Genomic DNA, 23,487 nt, shown 5'->3' with positions numbered 1-23,487 from the left:
TGACCTGGTGTGAAACTCAACGCTGAGTTGTAGTCTGCCCACAGTGGGTTGATAATGGGGGTAGACGGGGGAACAGAGCGGAAAGTGGGTTGGACAGAGCTCCCGTTCGGACTGCCCTCAAGTGCCTCTAGAGTTGCTTGTAGGATAATGGGGCAAATCGGCCAAAGGAGACAAAGGCCAGACTCAGGCTAGAAAGTGTTGGTTGGGGGGGGGGGGTGGTAGGAGTAGGGGATAGGGATATATTACTCAATATTTGTAATTCAATGATCAGAATGTGCTCATCTTGAGTCAATTAAAGAGATATTTCAAACAATGTGGCAGGGATGATTTAGGGATGAGGGTTATCTGCCACTTGATGCACTTCTCACAAATTATCAAACAGTTAAACTGCATTCTAAACAGACAATATTTTACAATCCACTGCAAGACCATACAGTACCTTGCAGTACAGGTGAAAAAATATGCATATATGTCATATGGCAGTCTCTGGTATATTTGTCTTATATATGCATATCTACTTTGCTTATGTTTTCAGTAACAATGACCACCAATATATGAACTTGACTATTACTATGATTTGTACCTCTCTTTATGTTTGTACACTTTGCATTTGATTTGCTACTGCACTGGGATAAAATGAAACACAGTGATAAGATCAAACTAAAACAAACAAAACAATATGTGCCAATGGCTTCTGCCACAGAACATCTGTAATCAAATTGCAGGAACAGAAATATCAGACTTGAAATTTCAAGGCCAGCCATTTGTGAATCCACAAAATCAAGTTCTAAGATATGTTGCATGTCGGTGAATGATTGTGCGAAACCAAATTGCACCAAATTGCACCAAACATGCACCAGCAGCACTCGCAAGGCAGGAGCTGCGGAATCAAATTGCAGGAAAAGTAAGAAACATCACACTTGATTTTCGAGGCTCGGCCATTTGTGAATTCATGAATCAAGTCCCAAACTGTCCCTGACAGCTCAAAGCCGATGCCGTCTCGATGGAAAGACAATCCTCCAATATGAAATGTAATACAGGGATTTGCTCAGTGTCGATTCCTGCTCGGATTTGGAGGACACATAGTTTTAGAGTCAATAAATCATTAATGGCAGTCTCCAAAAGGTCAATGTCGTGAAATCGACGAGACTCTCACCATGAAGCAGCACATCTAAAACTGCACTCACTTGTACCTGGGAGCAGATTCAAACATGGAGTGTTTAGTAAAAGCAGGAAATCACATGACCTCTTACAACCTCTGACCCTTTCTCTATCTCCCTTCAGTCAAATAAAATTTGGAAGGAAGCAGTACTAAATCACATACATTCAAATCTCTGTCTGTTGAAAAGGCAATCTTTCAACAATGTCTTTGTCAGAAAGTAGAATTTCTACAGAAGAATTAGAAGGGATGTATGGATGCAGAACTAATGTGCTCTTATATGAGGATGGCTGTACGAGAAGTGAATATTCAAGCAACCACCAAATTAGTTATGATGACATTTTAACAGCAGATGTAGTTCTGATTTCAAACTATAAAATGAAGCTTAAAGGCACCCACCATTAAATATATGCCAATTTGACAAAAACAGGTACACCCTTTAAGCAGAGCAATTCCAATGCCAATTTGATTTAATCCTCTCTGATCAGTTCCTGCAGTACTTAGAAGCATCGTCCATATCATGGGTTTTAAATGCCTGTGGTGGAAAGTGTTATAACCTTGCAATAATTGTCTATTACATATCATAGCAGCATATCACTATGCTATTTAGCTTGCTGGTTTGTGTGGAAGTTCGTCAAATTTCCCAATCTCGCTGGGATGTAATTCATCTAAATCAAACATGACTTTTGAAAACAGCAACTTGACATGCATACTTATGACAATCGATGCAACAGAAAGGGCTTAAAAGAGTATTGGAAGTTATTCTACTCCACATTTGTCGGGTAAAATTAATAGGTAAAGATTTGCCATGAGTGGCTCAAGACCAAAGCTGGAGAATCAAATGCTCAAAAGCAGCCAGCTGACTCAATTAAGGATACCACACAATCTCTCCCTTTACCTGTCCTCATAATCAACCTCACACCATGTAGCCACTATACACACTCATGTCTACTAGTGCAGTCAGTGGGTTTCTGGATAGGGGGAAAAAAAGCATCTCTTTGAGTACTCTCACACAGCAAATCTGAAACCGCGACGACGCCCCCTCAGCACGACTAACACCTGCAGCCTGTTCAAATCAATTATTGATCGTGTCGGTTTGTCTACTCACACGAGCCACGGGCTTTTGTTATTCCTCTCGATTGTTACTCTCTTTCTTGGCGCTAATTGTCATGATAAGTCCTTTGTGATTGATATAGCATGCTAACTGGCCTCAAATCTATCATCCTCTGCAACTTTCAAGTGGACTAATAAAAACAGAGGCAAACAGCATGCTCCAAGTCTTGTCATGATACAACAGTGTTGGGGCCATCCTGAATTTACAAAGGAAAAATGTCATAACGTGTGATGACAATTTAATAGTTACTTAAATTTTCAGCAAACTCAACTGCATGCAGAATAAAAATGATGACAAAGTCTCATGTTGCCATTCACGACATCTAACTACAGCAGAATGTGAAAAGAGCATCCTGCATATATACATTCCTCTGAATAGAGATACATCTGGATGGACATGAGTGGCTCTATGATTAGCTCTGTAGCAATTCTTTAAGTTTGACCGACAGTTACAGCAATATATAAATTGGAGGAAAACTTTATTTCCCCCCCTGATCCCAATAGCTTTCTAATCCTGAATGAAAAAAACAATCATCATGATATGCTTTGTATGAAATGACTTCTGCAGTAATGCTCTAAACTGAAAAGCATCCCCAGAAATGTTCCTTTTTTACAATATCACAACTCGTTGAGCATCAATTGCAAGCACAGGCCATCTGTGCCATTCTGCAATGCAACCAGCAATGGTTGAACATAAAACTGGTGGGACTCCTTTGGACAAGAATCCAACTATACCTCAATTTGTGATCGATTTGTGGAAATACATCTACCTAGATGAGGACAATTTTCTAATTGAATAACACCATCTCCACCCCCCCCCCCCAAAAAAAAAGAAATGATATTCAATTTCAATTGATCTCCCAAGCCCTGGAAGGGCTCCTTTCGCCCTTACCATCTTCCAACACGAATTCGGTTGGCAGGCATGCTGGCGTCCCTATCACATACCAAATAAGCCATTGCGGTTGGGCAGATAGCCTCCTGCAGGTTTTTATTGCAGGTGATAGCAACACTTTCTCACATAAACATTCAGGCATATCAAAGACGATTCCATGAGCGGGGCAACTTTTATTCTCCTGGGATTACAGATATACTTTTTTTTTGGTGAAGAAAGGGGGGAAAAGAAAAGAAAAATAATAGCGGCTAGAGGTCAAATTCAGAATGCGACTAAGTGTCTGGCCAGTATAGTGTGAGAGGACTGTGATTTAGGGGCAAGGTCTGACAGATGGTCTAGACCCATGGTCATTGCTCCATGTTAAGAATGCCACGAGATTTTGGCACATTTCCCTCCTAGAAGTCCGACAGAACTGTGGACACGGGATGAAAGGCGCCCCTGCATGAGATGTGTACAGACATGCCTGCATTGCTCGCTTGGCTTGATATGACTAATAGAAATGTTTTCCGCATGGCTGCGCAAAGCCAGAACTAGGCTCTTATGGATGCAACACCCTAGTAAGTCATCTTCTTTTGAGACGGCCAGCTCTCTGACTCTCCCGTCTGCGCGCCATTGTTCTAGTCTGTTTTTCTCGCTCATTTTCATGTTGTTGTTTTGCAAGTGTCTACCTCTTTGAGATGCAATGGCGATCTCGGTGTGCAGCAAAGTGAGATGTGGCTTGTCTGTTGGTTCACAGGCAGCTAAAGGTGCGACAACAGCTGGAAGGTGGAAAGGACAGGCAACCTCTACCCCATCTTTACACCACGGTTTCCAGCTTGCTTGATTAGTCGGTGGCTTCTCTGTGAGAATGACAGCCGGACAATGGCCAGTATTGATCCATCGGATTGGACTACACCCCGATTACACCCCCACCCCCCATCCATCCCCCCATCCCTTGCCATCCCCTTGTCTTCGCTCCTCTTCCAAAGATTTGCCGAGCAAATAGAGCACTCACAGTCAATGCCGAGATGAATGCAGCCTGACCAGTTTTGAGGCAGCAGGCAAAATAGCCGGAAGGCAGCCGGGGCCTCGTGTTTCCCGGCCCTGCGGAAGGAAAGTACACGCTTAATTGTTTGAATTGATTAACGCAAAGGCAGAGTCACTACTTTGCTCTATTTACAGGATCAATTATGCCACGAAATGATTGACAGATTAGAAAGGTATAGCCTCCGACAAGTTGGGCTCAGTGAATTGGTATCCCATCCTGAAGACACCTTCTGTCTTGTCTGGAGGAACACCCCTGTCTTTCCCCTTAGGCTCTCTGCTATTGTGGTGGTTGCACCCTCATATTTCTAGCCTTGTCTATATCTGCAGACCCTAGAAGCACTCACTTGCCTTGCAGCAACTTGCTCCTTGCACTTGCTGAAGAAAGGCATGTCATAGTAAAATGCAACATACATTTGATGGAGCTTTTATACATTATGCTCTCAAGAAACTCTTATTGTTTAATGATAAACCCCCTGAATATAGCATCAGTAAGATAATGAGAACGAACCACAGGTGCCTGCACCATCATTTCTTTTTATTATCCAGGCACCCAGCCAACTCAAGGAGAGTACTCATGGCCAGGCAAGGTGGCCGGAAGCTTTCCTCACTTGAGGGCACTTCGAAGAGCTTGATCAGTGACATCCTAGCTCTTTCTCTCCTACCAGCATGATCTATGACCATTGTCAAGTGTCTTCAGTCTTCCAAGTGTTTACTTATCTCGTCCCTGCTCCAACATTGGTCTTGGTTCACTCTTTATGAATTCCCACAGCCAAACCAAGCTCAATTGGCTCCAGACCCCCTACCCCCCCCCCCTTTCAGTTTACAAACTTTCATTGTCTCTGGCATCTATCACAGCAACAAGCTCACATAATCCACATAAAATGCTCAATGTTTTCTTTCCCATCCATTTCAATTAAGGCAAATCTTGAACCCCCCCCCCACAGTTTCTGCCGTGAATCAATGAAAAAAGGGAAAAAGATAAAGGATCTCGGCCTGTGATGATTCACCAATGACTTGTGTCTGCGTGTTGACACGTTGACAGCTTGCTAATCGTGGCCTGGTTGATTAAAGAAAATTAAAGAGGATTGTGCTGGGCTGTGATTGGTTTGGGGGATGGCATTTGGGGGTGATGCTTGCTGCCGAGATGGATTGACCGCTTGCGTGAGACACAAGGACGAGTAATTTTCATCAGTCAAGTCGTCACATTCGCGGCGGAATCTTCCGCCAACAGCCAGTTCACTATCTCCCTCCCCTTCCCCCGTTTTCCTGCACCAATTCAGAATCATCAGGTTTGTTTGTTCAGCTCAGCACATCTTAAAGAGAGATACCTTCAGTGGTTTCTGTGTTTCTTCCTTTACAGTGGTGAGCAAACCATCACACACTCCTTGGTGTGTCTGTGTTGCGGCCTCGCGGATGTATCGATTGGTCTTGCATAGGTAATGTGTCAACACATCAGAGATGGCATACTAGTGGCACGCTGCACTGCTAGATTTCTTCCATTTTTCTCTGTGAAAATCTTAATCTTTTCACTCACTTCGAGCTCAAACAGCCAGTTTCTTACTAAGAAGACATGCCCTAAACACATAAAAACATCACCCCAGTCACAACCACCATCCCCATCCCTGTATGAATTTTGTTTGCAGAAGATCAAAACTTTTCCTTTAATATCAATTTGCATTTGCTGAGAGTGCTGTATTATCAAAGAACCCTTTACAGACAATATCGGAATCTCATGAATATGCAAACACTACACTTCTAACATCCATTGAATCAGTCATTACTTCCTTTGTCATGATGTCTTTAAAAATTACACTCTAGCTCTAATGATCTCCTTGACAAATTCAATGTGTGGCTAGCTGCTAGCTCTCATATGTCTGAAAGTGCCTTTCAGTCGTATGCCCGTCTCCTGATTGTCATGGCTTGAAGCATCCTTCAGTACAGAGAAGAACCAACCCATCAGTACAGAGAAGAACCAACCCATCCGGCACATACCACACTGATTTGACGCACAGTTCTCGTTGACTAGTCAACAATGTCATATTGATTTATAAACTCTCGCTCTCTTAATGAGAATAAATTGATCACGGATACAGCGGTGACGACAATGATTACTCTCTTTAAAACGCCCATAAAACTCAAACGGCATTCACATTCTGCTTAATCTCTGCTCACACAGTAGACAAACAGCACGAAAACAAAACAGGAGAAACTTCTCCATCACACGGAGCTAAGCTCATCACATGGTATCACCCTCTTAAACTCATCTGGTAGAAACAGAGGTATGTTGTTAATCTAATGAGACAAGTGTATGAGGAACTGAAAGGAAGATTATCTATTCTATTCTCCAATGTTGATGACTCATCAACACATCTGAAACAAATGGAAAGTCCAGTAAATGTTCCTCTGACCAACCCTCATTCAGGGAGAAATTTTGGTGGCACATGTCAGAAGAACACTGGAAAAATTGAAGCATCTATGATCCATGTTCATGAAAAGCTCCCGGTTTGTATTCCCTACCTTTCCAATGCCCGGGTTCTCCTTTACCCTGCTGATGTTGCGGAGCAGCGAGGGCGGAGCCGGAGGGGGGTTCCTGAGGATGATGTCGCTGAAGTTGGTAGGGAAGATGGGTGGCTCCGGCTGAATCATCACTGGGTGGTCAGGAACGATGGGCAGGCTCCCTTTCCGCTTCTTTTTGGAGCCCAAGTTGAGTTTCTGTGCAGCTCTGTATGAAGACAGAAATTAGAAGGGTTACAATATAATTGTATATTAATACCAGAGAAAGTTCAGTTCTTACAGAGTATAATTAAACATGTATCTCTCACACCATGAACGCTTGGAATCTTCTTTTGAAAGTTTAATTGTTATTGTTGTTGGTGTTGTTGTTATAGTTGTGTTGTTGTTGTTGGTTTTTTTGGCTTTTTTTGGTGTGTGTGTGTTTTTTTTTTTTTTTGGGGGGGGGTAAATGTGAAGGAATGGGGATGCGACTTTGAAAGTTTATCTAATCATACCACAAAATATGTCGAGTATGACATGTCTGAAAACTTTGTCTAAGCCACATCTCTCTCACTCAAAGAGAAGGACCAATCAATCCTCAAATAAAAGAGGGTCATACACAGGGTAACTCTTATGAAGAAACAAGAGGGATATGAACCCTATACAATGAGTACATAGGACTAACAATCCCTTGTCACCTACAGAAGTTTCCTGATCACCAGTTGTGTGAAACCAACAAAGGGGCACAGAAGTTTGCAGAGTGGGAGTATACAAATCAATGTTCAATGATTGCCAACGTCAAACGACTGGAACCACGGCTTTTAACGACACTGTGACAGCAAATAAGCTCAAGGTAGTAACATTGTTTAACGCAACGTGCCATTCCGTGCTGTGTTGTTAGAGGCAATCTACATCTAGCGCTTCTGGCACTGCACGCTTCAGTACAAAAATGCACAACTACACTGCCTTATAGTACTGAAGCTTCATTTCCGCAACGTCAAGGTTTTTAAAGTATGTATTTATAGTGCATTACTTGTAACAAAAGTATAAAGCGACATTCATCTAGATTCCTGATGTATCTTTTTACTTGTACAGTAACATTGGAATGATGAACCTGCAGACATCACTGACTTGAACACCAACTTCATGAATTAAAAACCCACACACTTCCCCCAGACAAACTTGTCTACAAGCTCAATGCATCATTGGTAGTAATTAACATATTGGCACTTTGGAACAGGCTCATGAGCAAACAAACACATGTAAATGCAACCTGCAAGGTAAAACAAATTACATTCCAAACTTACCAACACAATAGCATGTATGTCAACACCCCCCCCCAAAAAATAAAGAGCATAATAAACCAAACACCAAAAACACTTGAAAACAAACAAACAAACAAACAAACAAACAAACAAACAAACAAGCTTTTTTCAAATGGAACAAACAGATACTTTTACTAACGATAACTTGAAATCACACAGCAACATAGTATACACATATATTTTTTTTTACATCTCGTCTCAGTAATTGCTGAATTTATGAAACACACACACACACACACACACACACACACACATGCACATATATGCAGAAAACCAAACTAGGAAATTATTAGACACCAATGAATTGGAAGATAACCAAATAGAGCTTGATCAACTAGGAAAGCATTGAGAAGTTTCTGAATTATTGAGCCTAGTAGATTCAGAAGATATCTGTACAATTTGGTGTGTCATACAGCTGCCTCTCAAATACACAGTTATTCAGTCATAATCATGATGGTAAACAAGGCACAAAAATCCAATCTAAACGTAGATGTTACATCATGATGTCCTCATAATATGTGTGAACATGACAGCCTTATCTATATACGAATGAACTAGCAGTCAACGCAATGATGATAAATCCTACCCTGAAACATACACACCATCCCTATACCGTATTAAATAGCTTGATGTGTTACTGTGCATTCCAACACGTTGTCCTGGGCAATTCAACACTCTTACAAGTTCCAAACACCATACATCAAATTAAAGACACTGTGTTCAAAACAGAAAACTTAAAGGGACAATTGTAATTGACCCTATCTCTCATACAATTAAGACACATTGAATTCCATGTGAAGGAGAATCACATTCCTGAAGAGATGGACTAAACTCAATCGAATGAGCACATGTGGAACTGAAAGAACACAGATGCAATTATAATTTATTGGTGCAGCAAGTCATACCTGGAGATAAACATGGCTTTACCCGGCTGAGTTGGGCTAGGGGTTCCAAGATTTGGGAGGTGAGAATCCTGGACAAACCGCACCATCATCACTTAACACGCTGCATCCATCAGCTCCAAGATGTGATTAATCCCTTTAACCTGCCAAAATTCACAGACTGTGCAGATCTTGCTGAGGAAACAGGCAGCTTCTTTCTGGTGAGAACCACTACAACAGGTAAGTAACGGACCCAAACAAATCTCAGCACTGGTCCCTCGGAATGACGACCGAGCCAAGTTGCATCGCTACAAAAAAATTTTTCGAATATATTCCACAGCAACAGTGTCATATACTTGTGTCCGTCCTCGACTAGCTCCAGAGCTGAAATGACTGCTAACCCAACAGTCTGCACGGCTTAATGAAAATAAAACACACAATGAGATGTACGCAGACAATGACAGCAGCGTGTGAAAGAATAGACCTTTTTTTCCCCTCCACTCCCGTGGCTCTTCATAACTGAAGCCTATTCAAGCTTGCAACATGTCTGAATGGTGTTCCTCAACCCATTATAGCCAATGCTGATGAATGGAAGGAAAGAACTGTGGGGGGGGGGGGGGGGGGGCGGCGGCCCTGTCTGGTCTTTTTTTTCTTTCTTTTTCCCCCCCTCTATGTGTGGTGTTGGGCTTAAAGCTAGCCATGCATTGCACTCTTTTTGTCCTGTCATGTTAAAACCCTCAGCCACCCAAGAACAGTATTATTAGTAATTGACGAGGTTAACTGCGCGACAAGGAGAAAAGAGAAACTTTTTCTCTGTGTGGGGGTGTGCGTTGTGGTATTAGTGAAGGGGGGGGGGGGTGTTTGAGAGTAGCAAGCTGCGCACCCAGCGTGAGACGTAACAATTTAATGCCAATTTCTGACTGCTGAGGGCTCTTCCATTTAGTCTTCTTCGAGAGACTATTAATAGCACTAAATGAGGATTAGCTACCATTCTTTCCTGGTCCCGAGATCTCCCTCTCTCCACCAATTTCTCTCCCGAGTGTTTTCACGGGTGTCACCCTTGACATACAACCAATAACTCCAGGTATAATCGGATCACTCTCTCCGTAAAATTGGTTGTTCATTACAGGAGCAGCCAAAGTGGCCGGTGGGTAAGACGGCTTAGATTGAGTAGCAGCTGGATGGTTTGTTATGAAATCTGCAGCAGACTAAATACAGGGTCAAGCAGTACTTTTTTTTTTGGGTTTTTCTCTCAAAAACCACTACCTATAGAATGGAAACAAAACATTCAACCACACTCTGACTGTCAAAAAGCATTTTCTTTCATATGCTAATTGCTCTTCCAAAGCAAGAGCAAACTTTTTTCCACGATAATTGAAAAAAAAAATTGAGAACAGAATGAATGAAAACTGGAATTAATCATTAACTCTGGAATGACAAGGATAAGGTTACGGCAACATCAATTTCTCCCCCAATCAAACAAATACCTTCACGGCACAATGACTGTGGATAATTGAACTCTCCATCTACTCTCGTGGACGAACATGAGATGATGTTTTGTTTGCCGATCCCCACCAGAATCGGAATCAAATCATCACCCAGGAATGACAAGGAGAAATTTGTTGAAAAACATAACTCCCCCAAACAAACATGTGTACCTTCATGGGGCAATTAAGGCAGGTAATTGAAATGTGCATCTCATCCCGTGTCCAGACATGAGCTATTTTTGTTTACAATTTACCGGTGCTGACTTCATAGGGCTTCTGCCGGCCTCTGTGGATTGCATTCCTCCCCCTCATGTCTCTTCCCACCTTTTCTTGTTTGCCTCTGACCACTCACTCACTCTTCTCTGTGTTTTTGAATGCAAATACATGACCAGAATTTAACAATTAAAGGCAAATAATCCGGAAACATCAAAAACAAAACAAACACAAAACACAAACATCACCTGGTAAGGTATAGGCCCTAAATGTTACAGGGTGTCTATAATTACCCACATCACCCAAATACCATTAGAAGTAATTCAATCTGCCAACTTCAAATTATCTTTTTTTTTTACTTTTAAACTTGCTCTTTTAGCATATTCCCCCTGAAAGATACTTTACAAATAAACATTCCCTGTATAGTGCTGAAGCTTCAAAGTCGATGGGAACTCAATCAAATTGTATGCTTCAGATGCGAAGAAAGAAAGACCAAGTCAGCTTTAAAATGATGACATTCTCCATGACTTACAGTGAAACTCCTTATATTGGGGTAAGGCACTGCAAAATACCTCATATACTCAGTCTGTCTGCACATTATGTGATATTTCCAATCTCTGTTTTTAAATGACCCAACTTTCTCAACTATGATGCAACATGTGTGTACATATATATTTACTCATTCAATCTCCTCTTGATTCTCCCCTCTCCAACCTGGTGAATTCAACTTGCAAAATGACAATCAATGGCAAGCACTTCTCACTAAGGGAGAGTGGTGGAAAAGGACAAACACAGGAATAACAACAACAACAACTGCAACTAAACCAACAAATCGAAGAACCATAGAAAGACGCACCAAGCTGACAATTAGCCCTATTCATTATTGCTCATTGACTTCTACAAACACTAATCCTGAATATGACAGCTCCCCCTCTAGGTGGTACGCACACACTTGTCAGGAGGTCGGCCTAGTTGGGACTATTGTTCTCGGAACTTAGCTACCTCTCCCCCGTAAAGCTTGGGCGAAGTGGAGTTGTCAGAGATCAAAGAAAATTAACTTCCATTTAGTGGAGATTGGAAGGCAATGAATTGGGGAGTAAGTGCATGCATGTTTGAGAAGCAGATTGTAGAAAAATAGATTGGCAGATAGACAGGTAGAGATATGGGGGGGGGGAGATGGAGGGGGGTAGAAAGAGAGAAGAATATTGGGTTAGGGGATTAATGTGTGCAGGTAAGTGAAATAGATGAGCAAGTGATGGTCAAACTAGAATATGAAGAGAAACATTCAATTGGTCACGAACAACGACAAGATGTAGAAAATGACACATGAAATAGCAGATAATTCTTTATATTTATAAACATTATACTCACAGATTGAGAGAGAGAAAAATATATACATACATATACTGAGAGAGATTTAGTTAGAGAACAACAGAGACACTGTGGTCTCTGTACACGTTTCTAAATATAAACGAAAGAGGAACTGAGAGAGATGTAAAAAAAGAAGAGAAATTACCATGAGTGACAGCACGAAGCAGGAAACGGGGTGTGAAAGCCGACACATACATGTGAATAAAGATTAGGGTCATAGAGGGAAGAGAGGGAGAGAGAGAGAAAAGAGGAATAATGGTGAAAGGAATAATGGTCAAACACCGCGAGAAAAACATTAAGCACACAATAGGAGTAGTTAGTGAAGTCTCGATCATATAAGAATGCCTCTTCTGTCTCAAACACAGTGGGCTCGAGTTCTCCCTTTGTACTCCCTTTGTATGGCTGAAGGAAATCGGAACCACCTTCTCAACGAGCATGAGATGTGTTTCTTTGAAATGGACGAACACAACGAAGCTGAAAGGACAAAGTCCTCTACAACGCTTTTAGTTAGTGACAGCCAAGAGAAGGCTGAAGGAAACGCGACAAACAGGAGCATTAGCACTGAAGGAGGATGCTTTTGATGGCTGGACTACATTCGAGCAGAATATTCCAAGAAGTGTCCTACTCTCAAATGACTTTTGTGCGCATGAAGTTGTACTGTGTATGTGACTTCTGTGGGTTGTATGCTTTAATTATTCATAACAAACTTATCAACAAAGAAGTTTTGTTCTTGTCAATTTATCATGTCATACTGAAATGCGGAGAAAGAAATGATAACAAGGTTGAAATCTGTTTATATGGCATTTGATCATAAATTTGTCTTTGTAGGTGGGAAATGCTGCTGTGCCATTGATGCTGTTTAATCTTTGCTCTGAGCCTCTTTCAATTGATATCCCCCAAAACAACAAGTACATTGATGATATGGCAAACAGAGATGACCGTCCTCTGTGAAATCTTTGCAGATGTGAACGCCAAGGTGTCTAGATCAAACACATGCTCATTCAGACCGACGCTGGACAAGTGGTCTTAGATATGCAAGACTAATGCCAAATTAATCCATCATTTATCCTCCCCATCAAAGCAGGGAGGTGAAAATCTATCCAGGCCACTGGAGCCAAACGAATTTCAGTTTAGTCTTGACAGAGCTGAGCTTATCAATCCCTTCTGCTCTAATCTAATTGAAGAAATCCTCTCTTTTTTTTTGGGGGGGGGGAGGGGGGTTTGAATGAGAACATCCTCTGTGTATTTCAGATTCTCTAGCATGTGGATGAAGAGTACAATATTTGGGGGGAAATGGAATCAAGATGCAAATTAATTGAGTCCAGGAGAGAGTTAGGGAAAGAGGGAGGATGTTGTTCAAGAACAGAAAACATGAGAGCAGGCAGCAAATTTAGATAATGTTATTTCAAGTGTAAATGTATGAGTGTGCATGTCTGTGTGCTCCTGTATGCTCACATGGAAATTGGATGAGGAGATAAAATGAAAAAAGAAAGAAAGAGAAAGATGTAGAAAATGAAGAGGTGGTGGTGGAGGAGGTAAAAGAGGAGGAGGAGAAGGAGGAGAGAGAATGAGAGAAGAGGAAAGCAGACATGAAGAGCAAATGATGCATTAAATGAGATGGGACATGATGACAACACCTTGGTATACTGAGTCAAGCATGATATCTGTGCTAATGGGGCGACCGGGGTGACATTGATCCTTAGAGCAGCGCAACCTGTAAGAGAGAGGTCAAATTTCATCCCAGTTTCCATTTGTCTGTGCTCAGTTTGCACACTGAGCCCAGGATTAAGTTTGTCCTAATTTTGACAGACATTTAGTTGCAGGGCTTGGATGCAAGTAATGTAGACTGACACTTCTGTTCATAAGCAATCACATTGGATACCTGGAAAAGAATAAAAAAGTCTGTTTTTACCCTATGGTTCATCTTCTTTATGTCAGAGTATAATCTAATTTCTAAGTCGGTTAGTTTTACAGTCAATATCTTGGAATTAATACCCTTGGATGAAAGATATATTTAACATTACAACTGCATCTTTATAGAGACAAGGCATGCTATTTTGATGCTATTCACCTTTAATTAACATTACCATCATTTGATATCATCATCCATTTTTTCTGTTTCTTTTTTTGGCAATGCACTATAACTATGAAGACAACTGTGGTCTGAACACAATGGTGTCGAAAATAATTGAAATTTTTGAAGTAGTCTCAGTCCGAATAAACACACCCTATGATATATGTCTATTACTTGTGGTGGGTGATTTTGATGGGTCCAATATCTGGTCTATCAATATAAAGTTATCATCTCTCTGTTGCCCTATGCGTAGTCTTAGTGGCACCACATGTATAAGCTGAACTAGAGACTCACAATTGAATTGTCCACATCAGGTATACAAAGGACTCGTAATGAGCGGCAAGAAAAAAAAAACCACACACAATCATTTGCATCCACAGAAATGGTTTTAACACAACTCAAATACCCATTCGTAGCAAGAGGACGTCAGCTTGACGGCCAGATCCACACCTCACAGGAGACTTTACTGAAAGGCGGCAATCACTCGTCAAAGAGTATTAGCCTCTCTTTTCCAATAGGCAATAAAAAGGATTTACCACTGTGCAGTTAGCATGAATAAAAATGCAATGGCTCTTTTGTTGCAAAGATGGTGAAAGACAGAAAAGAGGGGATGGGGGGAGCAAAATTGGAAAATGAAGGTGTGGCTAAAATCCTGTGGGAACTACATCTTTTCGTTCTTTGATGATTGTATGGTATTAATGATTCATAACAGGAGTAATAAATGTAACTGAAAGATCTCCAACATCAAATTACATATAACCACAAACATAAAATGAGGGAATGAAAATTTCCATCACGAATGAGCCACAAATAAGTTCAGTGACTCACATTATACAAAGAAGGATAGAAAACAAGTACAACATCAACAGGCTGTCTTAACATTACTCATTTTGAGTTTTAACTGCACAACTAGTGGGGTGTTTCATTATCTTTAATGGCAGATATCTAGTCAAATTTACTAATCAAATGTCAAACTTTTGCTGATTTTGGTGGCATCTCTCTAAAATTTGAACCCAACATGATACTTTATGTTGTAGAATAGGAATGCAATGTCTCTTGCTCCATCATGTACACATTTCTGTGTGTGTGTTTGTTTGTTTGTGTGTGTGTGTGTGTGTGTGTGTGTGTGTGTGTGGGTGTGTGTGGGTATGTGTGTAAAAGGGAGGAATGCTGAAGCCTACATGAAATAAAATCATATGGCCCACACTGCGATTTGTCATCCTGTCACTCAGTAGATCGAAAGATGGATGGCAGGGGGAACACAGCCTTAAAGGAAGACTGTTCTCATTACGTCTCTTATCTTCAGGAGAGAGAATGGAAAAAAAAAAAAAACCTGAGCAGAAATGATGGTAATTGTTGCGTCTCCATCCATGTAATCTTGCTGGATGCACGATGAAATCAATATTTTCGCTCATTTTTCTGCTCCATCAGTGGGAGGTGCCCTGCCCGGGGCGATCAGCAATTGCCTTCCATTCATTAATATACCTCATTAAGATTGGGGATCAAGCTGGTTTACATGGCATCTTTTGGAGCATATGACTCCAAACATTCCTTTTGGCTGGCAAGGATGGTTATATACCAGTACTAGCAGGATTAAGACTCTGTGAGTTTGAGAACTTCATATCTATTCCAGATGAACTTCTCCTTCTCCTTCTTTTTTTTTTTAATGTAGGGCCTACAACCATAAATGGTACCTCAAACTCCAGTGCAGGGTTAAAAATGGAACAGTTGTTTGACTGTTGGAGACAAGCGAAAGACTGCTCCACTGCATTTCCACTACATGACTGGCAGAGCACATAATAAAGTAAATCATTATCCCTTGCTTGTAGGAGAAGGTAGAGCACATGTTCTGTGTACAGTTCTGATCTGCTTAACCAAGAGTTGAAAAAAAAACCCCACACACATTAAATTCTTGGATACTCTCAAAGAGTTGAAATACTCTCAAACAGTTCAAATCATGTCAACCCATGCACTACCACATTAGTGGTGCCAGCATCGTCAAGTCTCTTACATGAACAAAGGGAGCACATTCCTCTCCCAAAACAAAAATTGTGCGGATACGGACAGGAAGCCGAGCGTACCATTACAATTTCACTCCTGGTTGCAGTGGAATGGGTTTGGAGTGGGGGGATGGCTCACCAGCGGGGCCCAGTGTCAAGAGAAAGACACCCAGGGGTCGTGTGATTGGCTTATGAAAAGTGGCCCATTAATTCCCTAATTACCATGGTAACCAGGAGCCCCTACAGGAATGGTCTGGTCTTGAGAGGGGAAAGCAAATGAAGAAAATTGCCGCAGGAAAAACAGCCAGCAGCTCACGAGCTCATTTGATAGCCAACAGAAAAACAAAAACCCGGCAATCTCTGGAGGAAAACGAAGAAGGAGAAGGAAAGGCCCAGTGCTAATTTTGAGTCATAATTCCATCATAAATCTTGTTTTTTTCCCCATCCTCCTCTTTCTCCTCCTCTCCAGTAATTGAATTAATATACATGAATATTCTGCATGACTCACTAAGATAACTAAGAATATTATGCATACGTTCTTATCCAAATGCCATTTGATCAATCAGCGTGTATGTGTGTGTTGACAGCTTTAAGCTTATCAAAATCCTATTGCAATTAATCTGCTTTGGTATCAAATTAATCATCAGTATTTGCTGATGGTTTATTTTTTTTGTCTATTGTCACTCACTGAAATGATTATCTGGAAGACATTCAATCTACACTTAATCTTAGCATAATTTTGCAAGATAAATAACAGAAACGTTCTGGCTTAGTGGGCCATGTCTTATGAAGTGATCTTATTCATTAAGGAACTGAATGAGTCAAAGCTTACACTATCTCGGAAAATAATGCTCCGAGATTCTTGATAGAAGGCAAACCTGAAATCCCCCCAACACACACTGATGTATTAATCACTCCCCTATTATATCAATCCTGCCTTGATCTTCACTGCATACATTTCTGAGTATTCTGAAGATATTCAACTTGTCTTAGTCCCACTAATCCAAATCTCTGTCTGTGTGCCCTTTCTGAACAATCACTCTAATCTCCCTGCAGCTACTCTAGATGTTGCATTAATCCCTAATGGTACATCTGATATGGAGCCTTCTGTTCAAAGTTCAGATTTAAGATGAATGGGCTGCATTCATGACAGACTGAGGACAGCTGTTGCTAATTAGGCTGGTAGATGATGAAATTTCTAGACTCCTCCCGACAAACAACGTAGTACTTGAATTAATTTTGCTGCAACAATTATGTTCATGGCCTCATGAAACTGGGAACTCCGCATGCTAATCCCATATTAGAGAAAGATGGCACTGGTTAAACATAAAGCTTGGAAAACAAAAATGCTAATTTGGAAAAGAAACATTTCAACTTCAAACTTCTAATTGGTGTAGCCAAACTCTTGCTTTTTTTTGTTTTTTTTTAGGTGGATAATGTTAGTGATTTTGTGGCTTTTAGCAATTCTCCATATATTTGCCTGGGTTGATCTTAAATTCATTGGAAAAAGCAAATTACGGTTTTCAATCATTGTTTTTACCCGCAATTGCAATGTTGGCATTGTTATCCACATTTTTTATAATTATTAAAATTATTGTTCTTATTGTTCTTATTATTCTTTATTGTTCTTACTTTTTTTTTGGAGGGGGTCATGTGGTCAGCAACAATATACATCTTTTTTGTTTGTTGTTTTTTTCAGATGGATAACAAAGAATTGATTTTTCCATTATTTTACTTTTGGTTGTGGAAGAAGAGGTGAAGCAGGATTAAGCTCAGTCCTTGTTAGACATAAATCCCTAAATCCCTCTCTATAGGACTTGCTCGTCAAGGCATACGGTACATACTGTAAAATGAGGAATGGTTGTGTGCATTTTAATTTCGCGTATTTCGCGAGCCAAGATTCACGAAATTCAAATGCATGTGAAAGTTCTTGTCTACACTATACGCATTGAATGTTAGAGGCAACTCACAAAAAATTTCATGCCGCGAAAATATGTTTTACAGTACCCATCATATTTGCTGTTAGGCACTGCATGCAATGAAGTTTAATGGCAAACTCTATACAGAGAGTGGGCACACTAACAGACCCTGACCCCTCTTTTTCTTTCTTATATTCTTAAAGAAATGACCACTGAAATAATCACTGTAGTCCATAATGTGGACATTTTATGAAACCTAGGGATACAAGGACACAATGACTTAATTTGTACTCTTTAATGTGATGCAGTTTATTACCCTAATTCCCTGCATATTTAATTATGCAAAGTATAACTGAAGTAGAACAGGAAATGAAGAAATAATCAAATAAACCAGAAAAAAGGCATACATTCCATAATGACTGAAGTGGAACCTCCCCCCCCACCACCACCACTTTTAAAGAACTTTCAATGGCATTGCTATCACTCTTGTATGAAAGGACAAAGAAGAAAAATCAGCGTAGATATCAAAATTAGAAAAGATTGAAAGAGATAAATGATATCAATTCAGAAAGGGATACAATGGAGAAGTAGGATGGGTAAATGGCATCAAAATATGAATGCCTAAGTCGAGGCACGCGCCTGGTAGACGTATCTGTGTCAGTGAATACATGCCCAAAATAATTCAGTTAAAGCTAATACCAGTATACACAGGATTTTGCCTCTGGGACCGGCGTACGAATCCTATTGCGCAGGGAATATTGATAAATCACCCAAGTTTCATTATGGTTGTCGCTTAAGGCAAGGAATTAGAGAATTTATTCCTCGTCGCACTTGTCTCTTGGCAATATCAACACACACCCACACACACACACACACTCACACACACACACACATATATACGTATATGTTTATATGTATGTGTCTATGCATACTTGCAGACCCACCATTCTTACAGTTTGTAGCATACACCCACACGACATAGAATCCCAGTCCACATGTCCTGTCACGACCCCGCCATTAAAGACATGAATGGCACGATGACAAATTACTCGTGCACCTTACATGAATTATGACGAGCAAAAGGGGACATGCAAAATCCATGAATCGCAGAATGCCTGTCTGACCTCTTCTTTTCCGGGTTGCATTCACTGACATGCGATTCGAACAAAACCAGGCTGCTTTACAGTCCTGCGATCATTCTTAAGTGGCGTAAGGAAGGAAAGATGACTTTCCAGCCACTTGGACTGGTGAGGAGTTAGGTCACAGGAGAGGGTGAAGATTAGATTATCTCTACAATCCAATAAGAAAATCTCCTGACAAACCTGCAGACCCAAGCACCCAGCAAATTGGTTTGACATCTTGTCATGTGATTGGGGTAAATAGTCCGGTTCACACCAGCCTAAAATTAACGTTTATGAAAATAAATTTTTGCAGCATGATGCGAAAACTGTTATTCACTGTGTGTGTGTGTGTGTGTGTGTGTACAAAAACTTGTTAACTCTAGTAATGCAAAAATTTTTAACTCTTGAAAAGTGAAAATCCGCCCAGCCTGTTGTTTGAAACAATCACAATAATATTCCCTGTACAATATGTGCAAAGGCACACATAAAGAAGCTATATAATTGTTCTTTCCCACCATGCAACGTGCCACAATATTTCCATACACAGGTTTGGTGGTGGAGGTCATGCTCTGGTCAATGTTATTGTTAGGCCTATATGGTTTGCAAAGTCTGGAAATTCCAAACACTTCATTCGCACTCTTGCGTTTTTTCTTTTTTGCTATAATTATGTGAACGAAGGCAAATGAAATTGATGGTCGCATCGTGATGCAAAAAAAAAAAACAAACAAAAAACAAAAAAAAAAAACAACCCAAAAATGATAACTCATGTGTGTGAATGCTTCTAATGTTAGAGCATCAAAACTGACTTACAACTTATACTAAAAGGGATCTCATTGTTCTCCATGGAATAACAGATGAGTCAGAAAATACACCATTTAAAACCACAATTCATATACCTAGTCACTGTTCAGATCAATGCGCAAATCAATGCACAAAGAAAGATCACACAAAGGAAAGAAAATGGCACACCACAAGTTGGGGTCATGGATATTGTTATTCTTGCAGTACACATTGCAATTGTCATAATTGTATCTTTTGGGCTGTGAAAAGGTAGGGAGAAATATTAACACAATGAAGAGTACACAATAAATGAATGCAATAATTCTGAAAGATTACCCTTTGAAAACCATACCGGCACACAGCGTTTTTTTTTTTAATGCTTTCGGCACAATTCTAATTCGATGAGGAGTCAAAGAATATCCAAATCTCCAATCATACAGCAGAGACACAGTGGTAAAGGCATCGGTCCAAGTTTTTACCTGTGCTAGAATGTCTTTGCCAGAAAATGAAAAACAAAAAGAATAAGGCTACACTGGACTATCCATTTTGCATCACACAGATTAAATAAACAGGCACAATTATAACAAGAATTCATCTTAAACAGGATTTTCCTGTTTTTGTCTATGTAGAAAGAAAATAAAAATTTCATTCTGGTAGCCTGGTTCAAGGTTTGCCCAATAAAATCATAATTCATGTTAAACCAATACAAAGCTGCACTACTTTTATTGTTTTGTTTTCCAAGTGTGGGATAGAAAGAACTGAATATAATTTCACACAAACAGTGACATGAATGACCCACATATGAAGAGAGTCAAACAAAACAGAGATTCAGTTTCCATTCCACTGCATGGGACATTTAAATTCTCCATTTCTACTTTTATCTTTTCTATGAGTTCAGGCAAATATAACTTACTATTCCTTTTACCAGTAAGTATGCAGCAGATATAAAAACTTGAATAATTTCAATATGAACATTTGCAATGCAACACACTCTACAGCAGCAGTAGGATCTACATTCAATACGCTGATTTTTTTTTTTCATGAAATAAAAATGAAAAGGCATTAAAAAGAAACAAAGAAGAATGATACCACAAACTTTTCACCCGTGTTTTAAGGATACATATGTGACGATGGGTTTTTCCTTATTCGTTGTATGTACATTGCGTATGACTCATACTTATTGTACACATGTGGCGCCAAAGCAACAATTCAATATTTTTACAACCTCAGTACATGTGGGGAATGCCCACGGAGATGGGATGAGATGAGCTTTGGGGAGAACAGCATTAGCACAAGAAAAAAAAAAAGAAGAAACAGGAGCGCTTTCAATAATTGTACAATGCTTGGGCACAATACGACATTGATCAATTTGGGTTAAGAGGAAGACTGAGTTGTTACAACGTGGCTCCCAGTCCTTGTTGAAGGCTGTGATTATACTCTCGTCTTTTGTTTTGCTTTGTTTTTTCTTGTCTCCACAAAAGAATTTGCTCACAAAAGCCTGACTTTTCATAACCTCCATCTACTCAGCGGATTCCATGCCGGGCGAAAGGTTCGATATTTCCCACCGCAGTATATTGGGAAATGACTGGCACTTTTACATCTGTTTTGCAATTTGGCCCATTCCCCCTTTCTCCTCCCCTCCCCCTTCCATTATCATCAACACAGCATGATTTGGAGCGTCAGTCTCAGGACAAGAATGATATAGCAAGAGAAATTTGAAAAAAGAGAAGAGAAGAAATGAATGAGCTCAACACAGAGCATGAGAAGGGTATGGAGAAAAAAAGGAAGTTGTATGGAGTCATTGATCTCCCTTGGAGATTGGCGTCGCTGGCGGTGATACGCCTTGCACTGTGAAAAGCCACGCATCCCGCGACCATGAATTCACTTCCACCTCGCTTACAACCCATAAAGGGAGGCCGCGGTGTTTCCGCGGGAGAGAACAATGTGCTCGTTCCGGGAGAAAGATGAGCAGTTGTTTGCATCAGACACAACTTGAGTCCAGCAACATCACCATTTTTCTCTTTCCCGCTCTCTCTTTCTCTTGGGCACTCTCTTGGCTGGCCGGAGACTGGTTTCTGCCACTATGCCATTGTAATGGATAGCCGCATAAAATCAATGATGATGTCATTTATTACTACTCTTTGCCCCATGGGACACAACAGCCTTGTAATTTCTTCTCTTTGCTATCAACTTTCATATTCTCTTTCTCTTCTGTTGTTTGTCTGTTTGTCTGTCTGTCTGTCTGTCTGTCTCTAACTCATCGTCTGTTGATGTTGGATGAAATATGACGATTTCATGCCTTTTGAAGGCAAGATTTCAACAACGGATGAGTCATCTCTGATTCTCATTTAGAATAGCTGTTAATGGCTCCGACAACGGAATGTGTTTCAAAAGTCATGGTGCGCTAATTTGGAAGAAATGGAAGGGATGTCCCTTATTTCTCCACCCAAGGACGGGGGCAGAACTCCATTTTGGTAACAAAAACACACATCACTCAGGGGAATGGGTGATGTTGATTTTGAGTCACGTACATTTGTTTGGCAACAAAGAAAAAAAGAGATACAAGGCATCATCTGAAACAGCGAATGCCTCTCAGGTCAGCTAATGACACTGCTCATAGAATGGTCAACTTTTTCTCCTTGAATATGATGGCCCTGCGAAGATGTCTCTTGTCTAGCAACAAAGCCATGGAGGTCATTTGGCAGACCTCTTTCAGATTTGATACATAACGATACCGCAGCTTTAGAACACACAAATGGTGCTTGTGAGCAGCAAAGATCATCAAACCTTTGCGAATTGGAATGTTACAGCTTAATGAAGCAGCTGTGTGCAATTGGTTCAAAAGTTCTTAGTCATCAAAAGGTTAATCTCAGCCATCAACTCACCTTCTACCATCCCTCCTAATGGTACTAACTTATCAATAATGTACCACAGCAGGTTTTTACCTAGTGACTACTAACTTGAATGACTAGATACATATTTCATGTACAGTGCAATCCATTAATTTGTTTTTAAACAACCCTTTAGAATGAATGTATTTCTGAAGAAATTAGGAGCTCAGGAGTTGTGAAGCAGGTTACCATATAATATCTGTACTAATACATTTTCTAGACTACATGGCCATCATACAGTGTGATAAGCCCGACCCACACAGTGGGCTAATTAAGACTGACCCCCAGTTTGTCCAGTCATGGACATCGTGAAAACCCTGCCCAAAATCTTTTCCTTGAGCATTCAATTCTGCGGTCAGGATTTCCCTTCTACCTCTTGTCGATGGTGTGAATTCTGGGTTAGGGAGCGTGCAGTTGCGGTGTTTCTATGTACCTGTACATCCAAAACATTATCTTCAGCATCGTGTGTGGTAATGCAGGTACACATCTCCAATCACTAATGTCTTCTATGAGATCAACCTTACATCCTAGCTCAGATGAACAATGGTATAGCCATCCACATCATCCATTTTTGGATGCTTACTCAGCTAGTTCTCTATCAAGCGAGGGGATAATCTACAACTTGTAAGTTCTCAAGGGACAGTATGATCTGAATGTCAGAGGTTTCTGTCTGGTATGTATCTTGTTTCACCTAAGCCCGTCTTCAGTTCTGGAGTCAACAAAGTTTGGGGCATTCAAGACA

The 23,487-nt window shown here is 40.5% G+C and overlaps 1 protein-coding gene across 1 annotated transcript in view; it reads right to left on the bottom strand.

Annotated features, from left to right (window-relative positions):
- The window catches only part of LOC139738928 (uncharacterized), a 42,321-nt gene extending 33,219 nt beyond the window's left edge, over positions 1-9,102 (bottom strand). Inside the window, exons 1-2 of the mRNA XM_071649557.1 lie at positions 8,941-9,102; positions 6,708-6,912 (exon numbers count right to left, since the gene is read on the bottom strand). Of these exons, the coding sequence (XP_071505658.1) occupies positions 6,708-6,912; positions 8,941-9,002 (267 nt within the window). The 5' untranslated portion in view covers positions 9,003-9,102. The remainder of the gene's footprint in view (positions 1-6,707; positions 6,913-8,940) is intronic.
- Between the last annotated feature and the right edge of the window lie 14,385 nt (positions 9,103-23,487).

Source organism: Diadema antillarum, unplaced genomic scaffold (assembly GCF_040938485.1).
Source record: "Diadema antillarum isolate AM-2024a unplaced genomic scaffold, OU_Dant_1.0 scf00000029, whole genome shotgun sequence".
NCBI lineage: Eukaryota > Metazoa > Echinodermata > Echinoidea > Diadematoida > Diadematidae > Diadema > Diadema antillarum.
This window is presented reverse-complemented; position numbering and strand designations above follow the sequence as displayed.